Source organism: Podarcis pityusensis (assembly GCF_964106645.2).
Source record: "Podarcis pityusensis genome assembly, chromosome: 4".
Classification (NCBI taxonomy): Eukaryota; Metazoa; Chordata; class Lepidosauria; order Squamata; family Lacertidae; genus Podarcis; species Podarcis pityusensis.
In genome coordinates, this window is record NC_138027.1 from 65042326 (window position 1) to 65060028 (window position 17703).

The window sequence follows — 17703 nt, forward strand, 5'->3', positions numbered from 1 at the left end:
TCTCGTTGACGACGGTCACCTCCGCTTCCATCTCTGTGCCGCCGTGCTCGAAACCCGGGTCGTCCCCGAAAACGTCCATGTCCGTCTCTCCCTCGTTGCCTTCTGGAGACGTTGCTCGTCCTGGACCCTCCAGCCACCTTCTGCGGAACTGCTCCTCTGGTCGATCATCCCACCAATACGAGGGTTCTGAAGCAGATCCCGAGGGTGACCCCTCTGGGGAACGGGCGTCTCGTGTCGGTTCCTCGTCCGAGTCGAACCCCCGGAACGTGCTGGCTGAAAGCGTGGGCGTGAAAAGCCAGTCGTCGAAAAAGTCTGCTGGCATTGGCCTATGTGGGAAGAGGGCATGAAACTCTTCTTTGAGCAGAGGTTCGTCTAAAGCGTAGCCCGGCACCCAGCTGTTGGCACTGGCCGGGGTGCCCTCCTTGGCGAGAAGGTATTCTACCCCCTCTTCCCCCCATCTGGAGTCCAAAATCTCCGTGACTTCGTTGATGCGCTCCTCCTGTGCCACTCCCCCTTGCCCGGTTCTCTCTCGGAGCGGACCCGGTGCCGTTCCTGGTTCCTGAAACCTGTGAGGTGCCTTGTAGGGAGTGAGCACCGATCTGTGGAACACCGGATGCATTCTGGAACCCTCCGGAAGAGCCAGCCTGAAAGCCACCGGGTTGACCTGTTCGTCGACTTGGTAGGGCCCCAGTTGTTTATGCCCTAGTTTCTTCTTCGCCAACGACCTGGCCGGCACTGCGTGGGCTGCTAACCAGACCCAGTCTCCCACATGGATCTCTTCGCCAACCCTTCTGTGTTTGTCCGCTTGTACCTTGTATGCGTGTTTAGCCAGCTCCAGGTGCCGCCGCAGCTGATCGTGGACCTCCTGCAACTCCGACGCGAACGCATCTGCTGTCTGCGGCTCCCCCTCCCCCATTCTTTCCAGTCCCGGGAAGGTTCTAGGGTGCCTCCCGTTGTTGGCGAAGAACGGCGTGACCCCCGTGGACACGTGCTTCGTGTTGTTGTAGGCGAACTCGGCGAGAGGCAGGTAATCCACCCACGTCGCAGGCTGTTGATTCGCATAACATCTCAGGTACTGCTGCATGATGGCATTGACCCGCTCCGCTTGCCCGTTGGTCTGCGGGTGTCTAGCCGACGCCAGGTTGATCTTGACGTTCAGGAAGCCCATCAGCCTCTGCCAGAAGTTTGAGATGAACTGTCGCCCTCGGTCGGACAGAATAGACCGCGGCAGACCGTGAACCTTGAACACGTGGTCTATGAACAGTTTGGCGGTTTGTTCCGCCGTGGCCACCTTCGCACACGGAATGAAATGTGCCATCTTGGAGAACAAATCCACCACCACCAGCACAGCCGTCTTGCCCCTCGAGCTGGGCAGATCCGTGACAAAGTCCAGGGCCACTCTCTCCCATGGCTCGAACGGAGTTTGCAGCGGTTCCAGCAGTCCGGCCGGCGGTCTGTGCACTGGTTTGGACCTCTGGCAGGTGTCACACCTCGCCACGTAGTCCGCGACTTCCCCTCTCATTCCGGGCCACCAGAAGTCTCTGGCTACTAATTCCACCGTCTTCTCCTTGCCAAAGTGCCCGGCAGTGGGCGCGTCGTGCAGCTGCTGCAGTACCTTGGCGCGAAGTTCGTCTCCCGGCACGTAGATGGCCCCTTTACGGATGAGCAAACCATCTCGCAGCTGGAACTCGTCGGTCGCTGCCGTGCCCCTGTGCACCTCTGCCATCTTTGCTTGCACGAAGGAGTCATCCTGCAACGCTCGTCGCACCGCATCCAGGTCAACTGTTGCCGCCGCGCACGCCCACACTGTCGGTGCGAAGATGTGCATGGCGGCCGCTGGCGTTGCCTCCTCCAGATACTGTGGCTTACGGGAGAGAGCATCCGCCATGATGTTGGTGTCCCCCGGGACATACTCTATTCGGAAGTCGAAATTCGCAAAGAACTCAGCCCAACGTATCTGCCTCTGGTTCAGGAACTGTGCCGTGCGCCAGTGCTCTAGATTCTTGTGGTCCGTGCAGACCTGCACCGTGTGCTTGGCGCCGATCAGGAAGTGCCTCCACGCTTTGAACGCTGCATGAATGGCCAGCAACTCCCTGTCCCAGATGGTGTAGTTCTGTTCGGACTTGCTGAGCTTCCTTGAGTAAAACGCTCCCGGCCTCCAAACCCCCTGCGGGTCTTTCTGCAGCAGGACTGCTCCCACGGCTCTGTCCGAAGCGTCTGTCTCCACCCTCATCGGCCTGCTGGGGTTGACATGAAGCAGCTGCTCTTCCGACGCGAAGAGACGCTTGAGTGCCTGAAAGGACTGCTCCGCCTGCTCTGTCCAGATGAACTTCTTTTTCTTGGAGCTGAGCGTGTCCGTGATGGCCGCTGTCTGCATCGCAAAGCCTTTGATAAACTTGCGATAGAAGTTCGCGAAGCCGACAAACCGTTGGACCTCCTTCCGGTTGCGTGGGCTTTTCCAATCCAACACTGCTCGGACCTTGGCGCTGTCCATGGCGAGCCCTTTATCAGACAACTTGTAGCCCAGGAAATCCACCTCCGTCACGTCGAATTGGCACTTCTCCAGCTTGGCGTAAAGCCTATGTTGCTGTAGCCTGCTCAGCACTTCCTTGACGTGTCTGTCATGCTCCTGCTGCGATTCCGAAAAGATCAGGATGTCATCCAAGAAACAGACGCACGTCTTGTAGAGGAGCCCCGCCAACACGTGATGCATGAAAGCTTGAAAAACGTGGGAGCCATTTTGCAATCCAAAAGGCATAACTCTATATTCGTAGGTGCCCAGGGGCGTGAACATGGCTGTCTTCCACTCATCTCCCTCCCGCATGCGAATGAGGTTGTATGCCCCTCGCAGGTCCAACTTGGTGAACACTCTGCCCTTCCGTACCTTTGCGAGGAGGTCGTCGATTCGGGGCATGGGGAAGTCCGATGGCTTGGTCACACTGTTCAAGATGCGAAAGTCCACTACAAGTCTTTTTTGGGGCGTGTCCCGCTTCTTAACAAAGAATACCGGACTGCCCCCCGCTGCCTTGGACTCTCGGATGAAACCGCGCTCCAAATTATGATCTATGAACTCTTTGAGTTCCTGCAGTTCGTCCTCAGACATGGAATACAGCTTCCCTTTGGGCAGCGCCGCCCCCGGCAGCAGGTCAATTTTGCAGTCATATGGTCTGTGGGGGGGTAGCCTGTCTGCCTCTTTCTCGCAGAAAACCTCCAAAAATTCTGCGTACTTGTGGGGAACCGCTTGCAGCGTGCCTAGCTGCAGCTGTGACTCCTCTTCCCCTCCTTCCTGCCTGGGCACGATGCAGTGTTCAGCGCAAAAGGAAGAGCCGAAGGTCAGCTGCCTCTGGTACCAAGCCAGCGTCGGGCTGTGCTTGTCCAGCCAACTCATGCCCAATACAATGGGCGTGTCCGATAGTTGAGTGACATTGAAGCTGATGATTTCCCTGTGATTCCCAAGTCGCATCACCATTGGTGGCGTCTGCTTCACCACTTGCCCCCCTAGCAGCTCCCTGCCATCCACCGTGACAACCTGCAGGGGCAGCGTGGCAGGCAGCAACTGTATAGCGTGCCGGTCGACAAAGTCCTGCCCTATAAAGTCCGCATTGCTTCCGGAGTCAATGGTGATTGGCACGTCCATGGTGATTCCATTGGGCAGCTGGAGCGACGCGGTGAGCTTCACTACCGGTTTGGGCGGGAGGGGGTCCATGGGCTGTAAAATCTCTGGGGACTGCTTCACTGACACGTCTGGCTGGGCCCCAGTGCCTCTTCCTCCAACCAGACTCCTTCGTTTCCCTGCTGTGGTTGTCCTTGCTGCGTTGCTGCAGTTACCATTGCTGAGGCTGCAGTGTGCTTGTGGAGCCTCTGGGGACACTCTTTCGCCATATGCTGTGGATCATCGCAGATGTAACACTTCCTGTTCCCTCTAGGAGGCTTCGCTTTCACTGCTGCCGGTGCTAGGGCTCTGGCTGCTGACTGAGCCCTTGCACCTCCAACCTCCATAGGTTCCGCTCCTCCTCCTGGCGGAGGCGTGGATTGCGCACGCGCTGCTTCTCTGGGAAGGAAGGAGGAGCCCCTGGCTGGTTCGCGCCCTCCACGCCCTTCGTCCCTGCTCCACGGACGTCCTTCCAGCCGCACCCCCACCGCCAGCGCCCTCTGAACGATCTCCTGCGTGGTCCGGGGTCTCTCCCCCCTCGCAATTTCATCTTTAACCGAGCCGTGCAATCCCTCCCAAAACAGGTCTCTTACAGGAGCCGAATCTCTGTCCCATTCCAGGGCACTGACCAAAGCGAAAAAGCGGGCATGGTACTGCCTTACGCTGGCCCTCCCTTGCTTCAGTCCATGTATCTCCTGCCGAGCAAGATCCACGTCAATGCTTGATAAAAAGCACCCATCCATCGCTTTAATAAAGGCATCCGCATTTTGGAGCGCCGGATCCTTATCTCTCCACAAATTGCGCAGCCATGCTTTAGCATCTCCATGCAAATGGGACATGATGAATCCCACCTTCTCTTGCTCATCTCTAAAGTCTTTGTTCAGCAGTTGCAGTGCACACATTACATCTGCTCTAAAGTTGGGGTACTGTTGCAAATTCCCATCGAAGTGAGAGACCAGACCGCCTGTTCGTCTCCCCAACCCAATCCCCTCCGGTTTGGGTGTCAGTTGCCCTTGCTTCGTAAGCACTTCCAACCTGACCTGGAGATCCCTGTAGGCGGCAGCTGCGTCCTCCTCTCTCTTCCTGGATGCAAGAGCCTCGGCATTCAGTCGTGTCACTGCTTCTCTGAGTTCCACTATCTGCTGTTCGGCCGTCATGTTGTCTGCCGTTCGTGAGCTCGCTAGTAGGCACCCGCTTTCTCTCCTCTCCGCGAGGGCGTAGATGCCCACAATTAAGGGGATGGAGCTTACTGTCAGAGCTGCTTCCAGATCCTAGCTCACAGAGGATCACACTAGCCAGCGATCATTAAATAAAAGTCTTTATTGAGTTACAGTTTCCATTCTCAAGCTGCTGCGTGCAACTCTACGTCTCATGGTTAGATCGGCGAAGCTCCATCTGAGTCTCCGCCCCTTGTACACCAACTTAATATCCTAGCCTTGCTCCACCTTTTCCGCCTGACTGTTCTTCTCTGGGTCCCTCTGCCCCCCGGGGTCTCTTCCTTCCGGGATTCCTCTGACGCTGACGCTGACCCCCCTGACTCTTCTCCCTCCTTTCGGCGGGCTTTAGGACCTGGCTCCCTTTCCGGGCTGCCTACTGCGCCACCTTCCTGTGCATTTGAACTTGGCACGCGCGCCCAACCTTCCACCTTCCGTCTGACCGTTTCTTCGCTCCCCGATGGAGGTGTGGCCACTCCTGACTCGTGCCCTCCCCCCTGTTGTGAGCTGCCAGCGCTTGATCCCTGGCGCCCTTCCTCTTCCCTGCTCTCTGGCGGTGACGCTGGTCCTGATTTCCAACTGCTCCCCTCTGAGTCCCCTCTGGCTCTATCTTCCTGGGGTGTCCCCCTAGGCTCCCCCCTTGCCCTGGCCACTGGTGCTCCTTTCTGTGAATCTTCTGATTCACTGGAAAGACTCGGAGATCTCGGGTCGTCGTCATCACTCATCTTTTCTTCTGCCTCCTCTCCCTCGCTCTCTGTTTCCTCCCTTGCCCTTGCCTCTGCTCCTGAACCCCTGACAGCACTGCATTCTATAAGCACAGGGAATCTACATTTTGATAAATGACAAGGCATTATTATGTAGTTTTAAATAAGCTCTAATAAACAATTCACTTAAATGCATTGAAACAAACAGTTTAAGTCCATTAAACATGGAGTTTATCTCAGTATTGTGAACTTAATGTAGTTTACAGCCTCCCTTACTTTCCATTAAAGGGAATTATCCACTAAGGATTCCCAATTAACCTTCTAGAGAAATATGAGTTTATTTTACCACAGTTACGCATAGAAAAAATATTTTCTTTTAAGCCATGTGCCTTGAAAGCAAAATTATATGTTATGTAAAGTGTGTGTGTGTGTGTGTGTGTGTGTGTGTATCACAGATCTCTTTAACTTTACAGCTAAATAGACAGTGCAACCCTATACATGTCTAGCCAGAAGTACGGTAAGTCCCACTGAGTTCAATGCATTCCTATGCATTCCTATGTGCCAAGGGTTGCTGACACAGCTAAGGAAGGGGTGCTGTGTCTACATGCCTGGCAGAGTTTGTGTGAGAAGTGGCTACACGCATCACTGGCATCAGTGCTATTTTTCTAGAAAAAGGTGCCGGAACTCACCATGAATGCCACCCTTGTTCTCTTATAATGCCAATGCCACCCACCTGAAAGGTGGCAGAACTGACTTCTGGCAAATTCCGGCTGAAAAAAATGCCCTGACTGGCATGCACCCATTCCTCCACCACTCCCAGACACTTGGCCAAGAGTGAATGTGGCAAACAAAAAATTAGCACTAAAGTCTTTTATAGGAGCAAGTCCCATTGAACACAAAAGGTCTCACTTCTTTGAAGAGCTATTCGGTCTAAGTCCAGTTTAAATATAAAGAACCATAAGAAGGAAAAGCAGGGGCTCAAAGTTGCCCATCAGCAGTTGGCACCTGAACAGCAGACTGCTATGGTGATATGTATTGTACTGCAGATATATAAATTTGCATCTATACCTGTAAAATCAGCACAGGCAAATGCCATGCAAATTGGTGCCCTCTTCTGTCTGCTTCTGGGTGATACATTCCATCTTTTTTGGTAACACATAAGTGGCCACCCTAAACTGAGTTGCTTCCACGTGAAACCTGGGGTTCGGTCCAGTTGCACTTCCACATGAATGAAGCCCAGTTGCAAGCCTTCTATTAGACCTATACAGCCCAGAGGACACTAACTGGAGCTTGCTAACAAAAGTGGACTTGCCCTCAGAAGGCTGCCTGAAAACAAAGAAATGCAAGCACATATTTTAATAGATGAGTTGGAAAATAGAGTATAGCAGGATGGCGGTGCTGTTTCACTGCTTGATGTGAAATGGGAATTCTGCCCTGCTGCTGCCACCTCTGGCACTTAGTTTTGGCGACATCTTGCTGGAAATCAGTGTGAACTCACTGGTGGAGGCAGCAGGGCAGGCAGTGGGTCCACGGGGGTACCATCTTGGAGGCTTCTGCTACCTGAAGCAGTGGCTTCACCCTGCCTAATGACTGCGCCAGTCCTGGAATACAGTAATTCATTCTCTTACTGCTATTAGAAGTACCATGTATGGGGACCATTTCAATGGAATTTACAGCTGTATATTCCTGTTCCTGCTGCCTCAGAGGCTGCTGTGTCTGTGGAGACGGGGGCACCTCTGGTTCTGGTGATGTGCCCCCCTTCCCTGGCTCCCCTGAACTGTCAGCTGCCCCTGCAACATCCTCTGATGTCCTTATCAGGTGCAGCTTGACTCAGCACAGTGGCAACATGATGGGGGGAAATACCTTCTGAGTTTCTGCATGTCAGGCAGCTTGTAAACACAAAGCCTATGGTGGAACGATAGCATCCAGCAGCCAGAAACCTTAATGGCTACTTCGACAGTCACAGCTGAACTTGGATGGACAGCAAACCCACCTTCAGGGAAAATCAGAGTTTGCCAACGTTACCAAAATAATGAAGGGGCAAAAGACACCACAGGGGACAAATGGCAGGCTGACGTGCGTATCTCTGGACTGATATGTACAGCAGTTCTCCAGGAAGAGCAGATCTTACCATTTTGTACTGTGCAAAAAACTGTCCTTGTAAGCCTGCCACATCAAGTAGGGAGCTAGGAGGGCCTGCTGAGGGCCTGAAGGACCCTGCCCTTGCCTCTTTCCACCTGGCTTGGGGCAGGGCCTGACAGGCTTCACAAGGACTGCAGCTGCTTTTAAATTGTTTTTAATTTTTATCTGTGTTGTTTTAAATGAGGCCATCTTGGCTGTGAACCCTGGAAGACCTGCACCCTGCCTTGCTGGCCCTTTCCCATCTGGTCCGGGAGAGTGAAGTGCTGACTGACTCCAGCTACAAAAGCTGAAGCTGTTGAACAGATTCTTGGACCTGGAGTATTGGTTACGGGGGGGGAGGTTGAGAGAGCTGTTGCTGTTATTGATATTATTGTTGTATCTTTAGTTTTAGATCTTATGATTTACATGGAAATTGTTTCCATTTGGTTGTGTACTTTTTGATGTGTTTTATTTATTGTTTATGACTTCTGTTATGTTTGTAATTATGTAAATCTTGTCATGTTGTAAGCTGCCTTGAGCACTGTTTTAACTACGGAAATGCGGCATACGAATAAAATGATGATGCTGATGATATCCTGATGCTATACTGATATGAACTCTAACTTCCAGGCTAATATCAACATCCCAATGGGAGCCCTTTTACCTGGAGCAGGTCAGCCACCAAAAAGAAAAGAATTTACTGAAGCTGATGAGGTAAGAGCAATATATGTCTTCATCTGCTAGCCTAGTTCATTTCTCGTTATTTTAAGAAGCCATATAATGGTCAGTCAGTGTACAGTGGTGCCTCGCAAGACGAAAAGAATCCGTTCCGCGAGTCTCTTCGTCTTGCGGGTTTTTTCATCTTGCGAAGCAAGCCCATTAGCAGTTTAGCGGATTAGCGCTACAGTATTAGCGGCTTAGCGGATCAGCTGATAAGCGGCTTAGCGATCAGCTGTTAAGCAGCTTAACGATCAGCTGACAAGCGGCTTAACGATCAGCTGATAAGCGGCTTAGCGATCAGCTGTTAAGCGGCTTAGCCGATCAGCTGTTAAGCGGCTTAACGATCAGCTGATAAGCGGCTTAACGATCAGCTGATAAGCGGCTTAACGATCAGCTGATAAGCGGCTTAGCGATCAGCTGTTAAGCGGCTTAGCCGATCAGCTGATAAGCGGTTTAGCGGCTTGGGGAAAAGGGGGGGGGAAGGAAAAAAACCCCGCAGGAACTTGCAAGACATTTTCGTCTTGCGAAGCAAGCACATAGGAAATTCGTTTTGCGAAGCACCTCCAAAACGGAAAACCCTTTCGTCTAGCGGGTTTTCCGTCTTGCGAGGCATTCGTCTTGCGGGGCACCACTGTAAATCAGTTCTATTCAAGTACAATTAGTTAATACACACAACGGTTGGTGGTATTTTGGGGTCAGTGTATGGGTGCAACATAAATCTGGTTCCAAACTAAGGGTGGATATTGTGTTCCAAATGCAAGAAACAGAGATCCTGAGCAATCTGGAAACACCACTATAGTTAGATGGGTGTTGCATGATTGCATTTCCTAATGTTTGGCTTCTAAAAGCAACCGCAAGGAGTCCTACTTTGCAACAGGGCCACAGTGCATATGGGAGGCATGTCTAACTCCCCCACCCCGGATGAACCCTATACAAATATCTCCACAACTCCCACCATTCGGATAGTGGCTAGTAGCAGCTGCTTGCAGCTCAAGACTTTTCACCGTTCATTGTATTGGGATGGTGTTAGTACTAGTATAGTAGTAATAGTATAATGGGGAGAGGAAGGGAGTAGAAAAAAAGGGCCTAGATCCTAAGTTTAGATATCGAAAGGAGCCTTATGAATTTCCAAAAATGGGTTATGTAATTTGAGTACTTGGAGTATACATGTGGGTTTCAGTGGGCTGAAATGTAGGCAGATATTTGGATATAGCTGGAAAATGAGTGAAAGGGCAAGAAGCAAGGAAACTGTGTAGGAGGTGTGAACATTTCAGATGAGAACACAGTCTGTTCATCTACAGATCTGCTAGCATGCAGTAATTTACCACAACCAGACAGCTAATTGACTCTATCAACCTGAAGCCAAATTCAATTTCAGATGCATGGGACTTACTGAAAGAAAATTTGAGATATGCAGCTATGCTTCATGAACTTCTGAAATTAAATAATAGTTTTATAAGGAACTTCTGGACTAGAAACTTTGCAGACTGTGGCACAGCCATCACACAGTCCATGGCTCTACTTTTCCAGCTGCAAAACAGAACCATATTTCAGTGAACAATTTTAAGCAGCTGCTTTGGTCTTAACTCACCAATTTGAGATCTACATAGTTAAAAGGGGGACGTACATTTTAAAATGAAAATAAATAGGTCACCTACATGTTATAATGCAGAATTATGTTGCCCATGCAGTTAGTTGTTTCCCTCAATCCAATCCTATGAAAACTTCGTATTGCAGGAGCAAAATTATTCCTCTTAAATCTGAAAAGATGCAAGGAGACAGGTTATTTTAGAACAGATATTGCTATGATTACTGTGATCTATTTGCAGCATCAGCTATGCTTAATTTTAGGTTCCATAAATGTGCCAGTAGCCCCAACACAAATTTATATTTCATATCATTTGAGGAAATAAATATCTGGAGAGGTCCACTTTAAAAATGTTATGCAATTAGAGCATATTTTAAATGGTTTTAAAATATTCACCACTCAATTTGCCTCTGTTCATTCCTGTGAGATGCTGTATGGATGAAGACCCACTGGTAACAAGGAAAGGGGTATCTGCACAAAATATTATAAAGCTTGTGATAAATAATCCTTCCTATCCCACAACTAAGAGAAGAGGGCCTTGAGTGTTCTTTTCCCAAACTTGTTTGTGGTCCTTTAAAAGTGCAATAAAGAAGCCAAGTCACAGAGCCACCTCAGAAGCTTGCCTTCTTGCTTCTCCAGTGGCAGTAGCAGGGGAGAGTGGGTGCCATGCCATGAGATTCTGCCGCCTGAGGCAGCTGCCTCAGTCTGACTCATAGGCAGGCAAGCAGGCTCTGGAGGAGAAGCATAACGTGCTACATGAATAGGTGCCTAAACCTGAATGACCAGAAGCAATCAGTCAATGCCAGAGATTTAAAGTTCCACAGTGTTTCTATAGCTTCTCAAAAGTGATGTGGTTACCAGGTTAGGTAGATCATCTGGGAGATGTGGCAGAGCTATCCTTACTGTCTTCAGCAGGCTGTCAGATCTAGTATCTTCTGTGCACTTTAGTAGATCTGTCACATAATGGCTTAGTTCGCACATAATGCCAAGGCAAATCATGGCTTGGCGCAGATGCAGGGCTTTTTTTCAGGACTCAGTTCCAGCGCCTCTCAAGTGGGCGCTGTTGCCATGATAAAAGAACAAGGGAGGTGTTCATGGTGAGTTCCGGCCCCTCTTTAGAAAAACAGCACTGTGCAGATGCATGAACATGTGGGTTACTGGAGAAGAGACCACACCCACTGCACTCCCCCCTCAGTCCTTATGCTGCAGCATTACCCAGGGCTAAAGCTGGGAGGTTAAAAAATATATAATTTGTTGGTGTTATGTACTGAAGTTCTCTCCCTGGGCCAGCAGTGGGATACTGTAGATAGTTTTCACTCAGGTCCATATATGCAAATAAGGAATTGAAAGTGATATTCAGTGATTGGACAGTTACAGAAAGTTGTTACTGTTGCTTTGTAGTTGAGCTCTATATAAGCAGGTGGCTGAACCCTTCAGTTCAGTTCTGTTCTGTTCTGTTCTGGCCTGTGAATAAACAAGAGCTGTTTGAAGAATCGCTGTGTCATCTGATATGTTCACCCACAACTTAACAGTTGGCTTGTAGTATGTGTGTGTATAACCATGGTTTAGCTTAGCATGGAGCGGATTTGCCTCAACCAGGGCTCCCAGTTTGTTTCATTCCAGACAAACCTTGAGCTGTAAGCCAAGAACAATCTTGGTTTGGCTTAGCAGTGCATGTGAACTGGGTCATTGTGAAAATGGAAACATCCCCCAGTGTATTAGTTTGAAGTAGCTGGGTTTTTTTGTCTGCAGAGCCTTCCAGCTTCTTCAGAAGAGGAAAAGAAAAAGGTGCTCCCAGGAGCCAAGAAATTACCTGGCCCAGCTGTAAACCTGTCAGAGATCCAGAATGTAAAGAGTGAGCTGAAATTTGTCCCAAGAGCTGAACAGTAGTAACAGGAATGAAAAGGTATGTCCAGGGGTCCCTTACCTTATCTTTTTTTACCTAAACTACAATGAAATATGGGGAACTTTGCTCTGGTTACAATTATCAGTATGGTGAGATGGAGTTGAGAACCTTGCATAAAAAGAAATGTCATCTTGTGGCAATTACCCTTGATTAAAATATGCTTAAGAATCAGAGAAATTATTCCAAACTACAGTACTGCATTTATCCTGTGAGTACTCCTTTTGGGGTCAGGTCACTGTAATGCTTTCCCAAAGTGCCCTCTTAATTCTGACCAAAAAAATATCCCTTGAATAGACCATTACTCCCATTTTGCAAATGAAGGAACCCAAGCCAATAAATAAAGCTACTGGTGGCATTTTTATTGCTCTGTAAACCAAAGGCAAATTTTGGAAATCCAATTCTAATGCAGTAGCAGGTCACTTCTAAAATATTCAGAAGCTAATTTCTATACGACCTCAATTTGTTCATAAAAATGCACAGGCTATAGTACACTCAATTAGCACTGCAATTATTCTTCTATTATTCAAATTATAATACATGCAGAGAGGCAAAATGTAGGTGGAACAATTATGTTTTCACTTTAAAATTAGAAACAATAGGCTTTGATCAACCAAAAATAAGTTGTTAATTGGCGCAAAAACAGATAATGTCTTGTTTCCATATAGTCTGCATGTGAAGTACAGCTTTTAAAAACCCATCTCAGGAAGAAGAGGAGCACACTTACAGAATAACAGGGCTCTCACATAGAGGCATCTACAATGTGCAGGATGGTGGCTCCACCTTCATGTTGTATAAGAGCACTAGAGACAAAAAACATACACTACAAATAAATGGCTGTTTGCCTAAATAGACAAATGCCGATAGCTCTGTCCCTACCCTTCCCCTCTTTTCTATCTCGTAGAATACAGCCCATACTCCAGTCCAGGCAAACAGCCATAGCATAAAGACTGAACCTTTATTACCCAGAATATCACTGTGAGATAGTACCCAATGTACCCATTCAAAATTGGGTAGCCTGGGTAAAGCATTAAAAAATGCCCCCCCCCCCCTTCTCATTTGTAACAGGGGAGGATAAAAACCTTTTGCTTCAGCTCATTGAACCAGCTTGGATTTGCTTGTTACGGTTTCTGCCTTACCTTTTCTTATTTTGGTCAATGTCTTTTGTGTTCTCGTCTTGCATTTTATTCTGTGAATCGCCCTGTGATCTTCAGATGAAGGGCGGTATACAGATTTAATAAATAACACAGCTGAGATTCCTACCACTGTTGCTTCTCACATGGAGAGGTTCATTTAAGGTGCCTTGTAGATGACAAGCCAGAGCTTAGATTCACAGCTCCTGTAAGGTTACCTCAGGATCATGCACCATGGATGTGAGGCCCCTATTGCTACAATTAAAGGATCAATCTTTTCTTGGCTTTGTTTTGGGGGGAAACTTGACGGGGAGGAAAGCACAATGTACAGGATGTAATGTAAAGGAGAACATAATTAGAGACTGCTGGCTGAGAATATTATACAGAACAGCTAATTCTCTGTACATGGGCATTGTGTGATCTGTTTGAACCACAAAAATTGTGCTCAAGGTATTATGGCAACAGGCACTACCAAGAAAAGGTAATAATAAATAATGCAAATAATTAACCTTACAAATTGCACACACTTTCCAGCACAGAGAGTCTTCCAAATACCTTCATGAAAGACAAGGGCTAATTGTTCCTAAGGACGTGGAGTACACCTCTTCCCCTATTAATGCCTTAGTTAGGTTTGATAGAGCTGCATAAATTGTAGCCAATTAAGCTGACAAAGTGATCTCGAATATCACAGCTCCAACCCGGTAATCAAGCTAATTTATTTCTCACACACTTTTGTCTTCCATCACTCCCTTTTGTAATTTTTCCTCATGTCACTTGATAGGAGGCTACCTAATTACGGTGTTCACAGTCCTGTGCTCAAGAGCAGGCTAAGTTATTACTTCAGTATAGTGCTTTTAAAATCTTTATATTTTGAGTATGTTTTCACTTCAGCTTTTTTTGCTGGAGTTATTGCCTTTCATGCGTTGTGTAATTGTAAGCCCTCTGTTGTTGCCCATGAGACCACAAAACTCCCCTGAGGGTCTGAGAGACTTCACCTTCCATAGCCTGGGCTGTTGCCATAGGCCTCGACATGTCTATCTACACTTCAGCCGTCATATATATATATATATATATATATATATATATATATATATGAGCAAGGCCTTGTTTTTCATCCCAGAGTTAGATCTGCTGATCTATATATCATGTGTTGTCCAACCATTTACCCACTAGAACATTCACATTTTTACAGCAGTGTGTTCAACAACATGGTTGTTGTTGTTATTATCATCACAATTTATTTCCCGCCTTTCACCCTAAGGGTACCAGGGTAGGTTATAACTATTAAAGCACAACATTAATATTAAAAGCAGAGCTTTTTTCAGCTGGAACTCAGTTCCGGCACCTCTCAGGTGGGCGCCATTCTAAGAGAATGAGGGTGAGTTCCGGCATCTCTTTTTCTAGAAAAATAGCACAGATATTACACCATATTTTTTAATTTAAAAAAACACAGTTTAAAATGACTTATTTAGCACTGCAAAGTCAATTGGACTTATTCCAGTAAATCAGGGGCAGGCAACTTCCATCCTTTCAGAACAATCTTAGTCTGTCAGTGGGGTGATACCAGCTGATGGGTGGAGAAGAATGGTTTTGCCATGCTGGGTGCTGCTTTGTCAGAAAGCAGGACTGAACCCTGGTGAGTAGAGAGTTTAATCCTGCTTGGTGCTGCTTCAGCAGCACCTTTCCCTGCAAGGAACGCTCTGGAGAAGCAGACACCTGCAAGGAGCAGGATTAAACCATCTGCTCACCAGCTAGTGAGCGGAGAGTTCATCCAGCTGAATGCTGCTTCGCCAGAGCATTGCCTACAGAAAAACAAACCCAAAATAGAGCTGTTAGGGCGTATCCCCTAGCAGTATTGAAATCAGAATGCCAGTGCAGGTTAATGCAGCTACTTACACATCACCAAGACATTTAATCCCCATGGCAACCCTGTGAGGTAGGTTAGGCCGAGAGGCAGTGACTGGCTCAAGGTCACCCTTCAAAGTGGGGATTTGAACCTTGTTATCATATACAGTGGTACCTCAGGTTAAGTACTTAATTCGTTCTGGAGGTCTGTTCTTAACCTGAAACTGTTCTTAACCTGAAGCACCACTTTCGCTATTGGGGCCTCCTGCTGCCGCCGCGCCATCGGAGCACGATTTCTGTTCTCATCCTGAAGGAAAGTGCTTAACCCGAGGTACTATTTCTGGGTTAGCAGAGTCTGTAACCTGAAGCGTATGTAACCCGAGGTACCACTGTATTCTGGTCCAGCACCATAGTCGCTAGGTAAAAAGGTAAAAGGTAAAGGACCCCTGGACGGGTAAATCCAGTCAAAGGCGACTATGGAGTTGCGGCGCTCATCTCACTTCAGGCCGAGGGAGCCGGTGTTTGTCCACAGACAGCTTTCTGGATCATATAGCTAGCATGACTAAACTGCTTTTGGTGCAACGGAACACCATGATGGAAACAAGAGTGCACAGAAACACCGTTTACGTTCCCACCACAGCAGTACCTATTTATCTACTTGCACTGGTATGCTTTCGAACTGCTAGGTTGGCAGGAGCTGCGACAGAGCAATGGGATCTCACCCCGTCATGGGGGTTCAAACCGCTGACCTTCTGATCAGCAAGCCCAAGAGGCTCTGTGGTTTAGACCACAGTGCCACCTGCGTCCACCACACTGGCACCAGTATGCCTTTGCCAGTCGTCATTGTCAGACATTGATGGCTAAATCTGAAGTTAACAATTCAGGCCTGGAAAGAGTTGAACTCCTAATTTCTTTCGTGTAGGGTGGGGAGGGAATGTTTACCTTTCTTTGGCTTTGAAAAGGCCTGTTTATTCCCTCAGTAATATGTAAAAGCAGGCCTGCAGCTTTGAGTCGCGTTTGTTCTTTATGCCATTTGCTGCCTAGGAGGAAGCTTCGTTCCAAATTGCTATTACGCCAAGCCCGGCCATACGAAACTGTTCATATAGCACAAACAATAATAATGTAAGTGCACTTAGAAGGAAAAGCTCTTGCTTCTTCTTCAGACAAACAGACCAGGGAGAGAGTGGCTTGCCTACATCTGCACTTTGTAATAGCTGCAACCCTGGCTCCAAAAGTGCTCAGTGAGAATGAGCTTTCTCTCCCCCCCCCCCCGTACAAACATAAAAGGGTGAAAGCAGCAACCCCAACAGCAATGGAACTCCCGCTTGTCAGGGTAAAGGAGTATATAGGAACTGACATGATTTCAGCCCTCATGGGCAAGAGGTTGTTCCTTCAGAATCAAAGGAAATACTACCCACATGGATGCAAGTATAAGCAATGGAATGAGTGGCTTGGATTCTGAGAACCAGGAGTGGAAGCTGGTGGAAGGGGACTTCCTTGTAGTCCCTTCTTTCCACTGCAACCCTGAGAAACCTCTTCATCACAATAATAATAAATAATTTTTTATTTATACCCCACCCTTCCCAGTTCAGAAACCCAGACTCAGGGCGGCTAACAACAAATTTAAAACACTTAATTGTAATACAACATAAAAGCAGCATAAAAGACAGTATAAAAACATGAATAACAATAAAATTCAAAGTTCAAAAATCAATTTGAGGGAAATACATCCAATAAACATTAGATAGTCACCCGGGCTAGCTGGCTAAATTAGACCTACTTGGGCCAGCGAGGAGGCCAGGGGAGAATTAGCTGTGGGGTCCCAGAGCAGGTAATCTTCATAAAAAGGGGGGAGGCGAAAAAGAAGGGAAATAAAAGATCAGGCTGAGTTCAAATTAAAGGCCAGGCAGAATAGCTCTGTCTTACAGGCCCGGCGGAAGGAGGTTAAATCCTGCAGGGCCCTAGTCTCATGGGACAGAGCATTCCACCAGGTCGGAGCCATCACTGAAAAGGATAGTCTGACTTCCTTAGGCCCCGGGACCTCTAAACTATGGTTATTCATGGACTTAAGGTCCTCTGTGGGGCATACCAGGAGAGGCGGTCCCTTAAATACGAGGGCCCTAAACATGGGCACCCAACACTCTTCAGAGGGTAGTGTGGGGTGGGGTTGCAGTGGGAAGAAATCCTAGAGAGCTGCTGAGGTTGATAGAGCAAAGGAACTGACTTGGTATCAGGCAGATTCTTATGTTCTTCTGAAAACTGCACACGTATTAATTCAAACTAGTATTGCATCTATAATAGCTGGAGAAACTGTCCTGATCCATTGTATGGGTCAAAATCACGAGTCATCACATGGGCTATTTCAGCTGAGTCATATTTGCTGAGAGCCTTGCATGGCTTTTTTCAAAACATGTATCCAAATCAGACACCTAGTCCCAGAAATGGTATCCTTTCATACTGTGTAGCTGCTGGTGCACACACATTTAGACCCTTTTATATTCATTGGGGACGCGGGTGGCGCTGTGGGTAAAAGCCTCAGTGCCTAGAGCTTGCCGATCAAAAGGTCGGCGGTTCGAACCCCCGCGGCGGGGTGCGCTCCCATTGCTCGGTCCCAGCGCCTGCCAACCTAGCAGTTCGAAAGCACCCCCAGGTGCAAGTAGATAAATAGGGACCGCTTACTGGCGGGAAGGTAAACGGTGTTTCCGTGTGCTGCGCTGGCTCGCCAGATGCGGCTTTGTCACGCTGGCCACGTGACCCGGAAGTGTCTCCGGACAGCGCTGGCCCCCGGCCTCTTGAGTGAGATGGGCGCACAACCCTAGAGTC

At 48.2% G+C, this 17703-nt stretch overlaps 2 protein-coding genes across 5 annotated transcripts in view; one reads left to right on the forward strand and one right to left on the reverse strand.

The window, feature by feature from the left end:
* SMPX (small muscle protein X-linked) overlaps positions 1 to 17703 on the forward strand; it is a 33075-nt gene that overhangs the window by 6350 nt on the left and 9022 nt on the right. For all 4 annotated transcript variants that reach the window (XM_081001685.1, XM_081001684.1, XM_081001683.1 and 1 more), the window contains exons 3-4: positions 8322 to 8405; positions 11752 to 11905. In XM_081001685.1, the coding sequence (XP_080857811.1) occupies positions 8322 to 8405; positions 11752 to 11889 (222 nt within the window). In that variant the 3' untranslated portion in view covers positions 11890 to 11905. The remainder of the gene's footprint in view (positions 1 to 8321; positions 8406 to 11751; positions 11906 to 17703) is intronic.
* Positions 1 to 17703, reverse strand: part of CNKSR2 (connector enhancer of kinase suppressor of Ras 2) — a 183044-nt gene that overhangs the window by 6042 nt on the left and 159299 nt on the right. Inside the window, exons 30-32 of the mRNA XM_081001590.1 lie at positions 12630 to 12705; positions 10070 to 10171; positions 6639 to 7563 (exon numbers count right to left, since the gene is read on the reverse strand). The gene's annotated coding sequence lies outside the window, so the exon portion shown is untranslated. The remainder of the gene's footprint in view (positions 1 to 6638; positions 7564 to 10069; positions 10172 to 12629; positions 12706 to 17703) is intronic.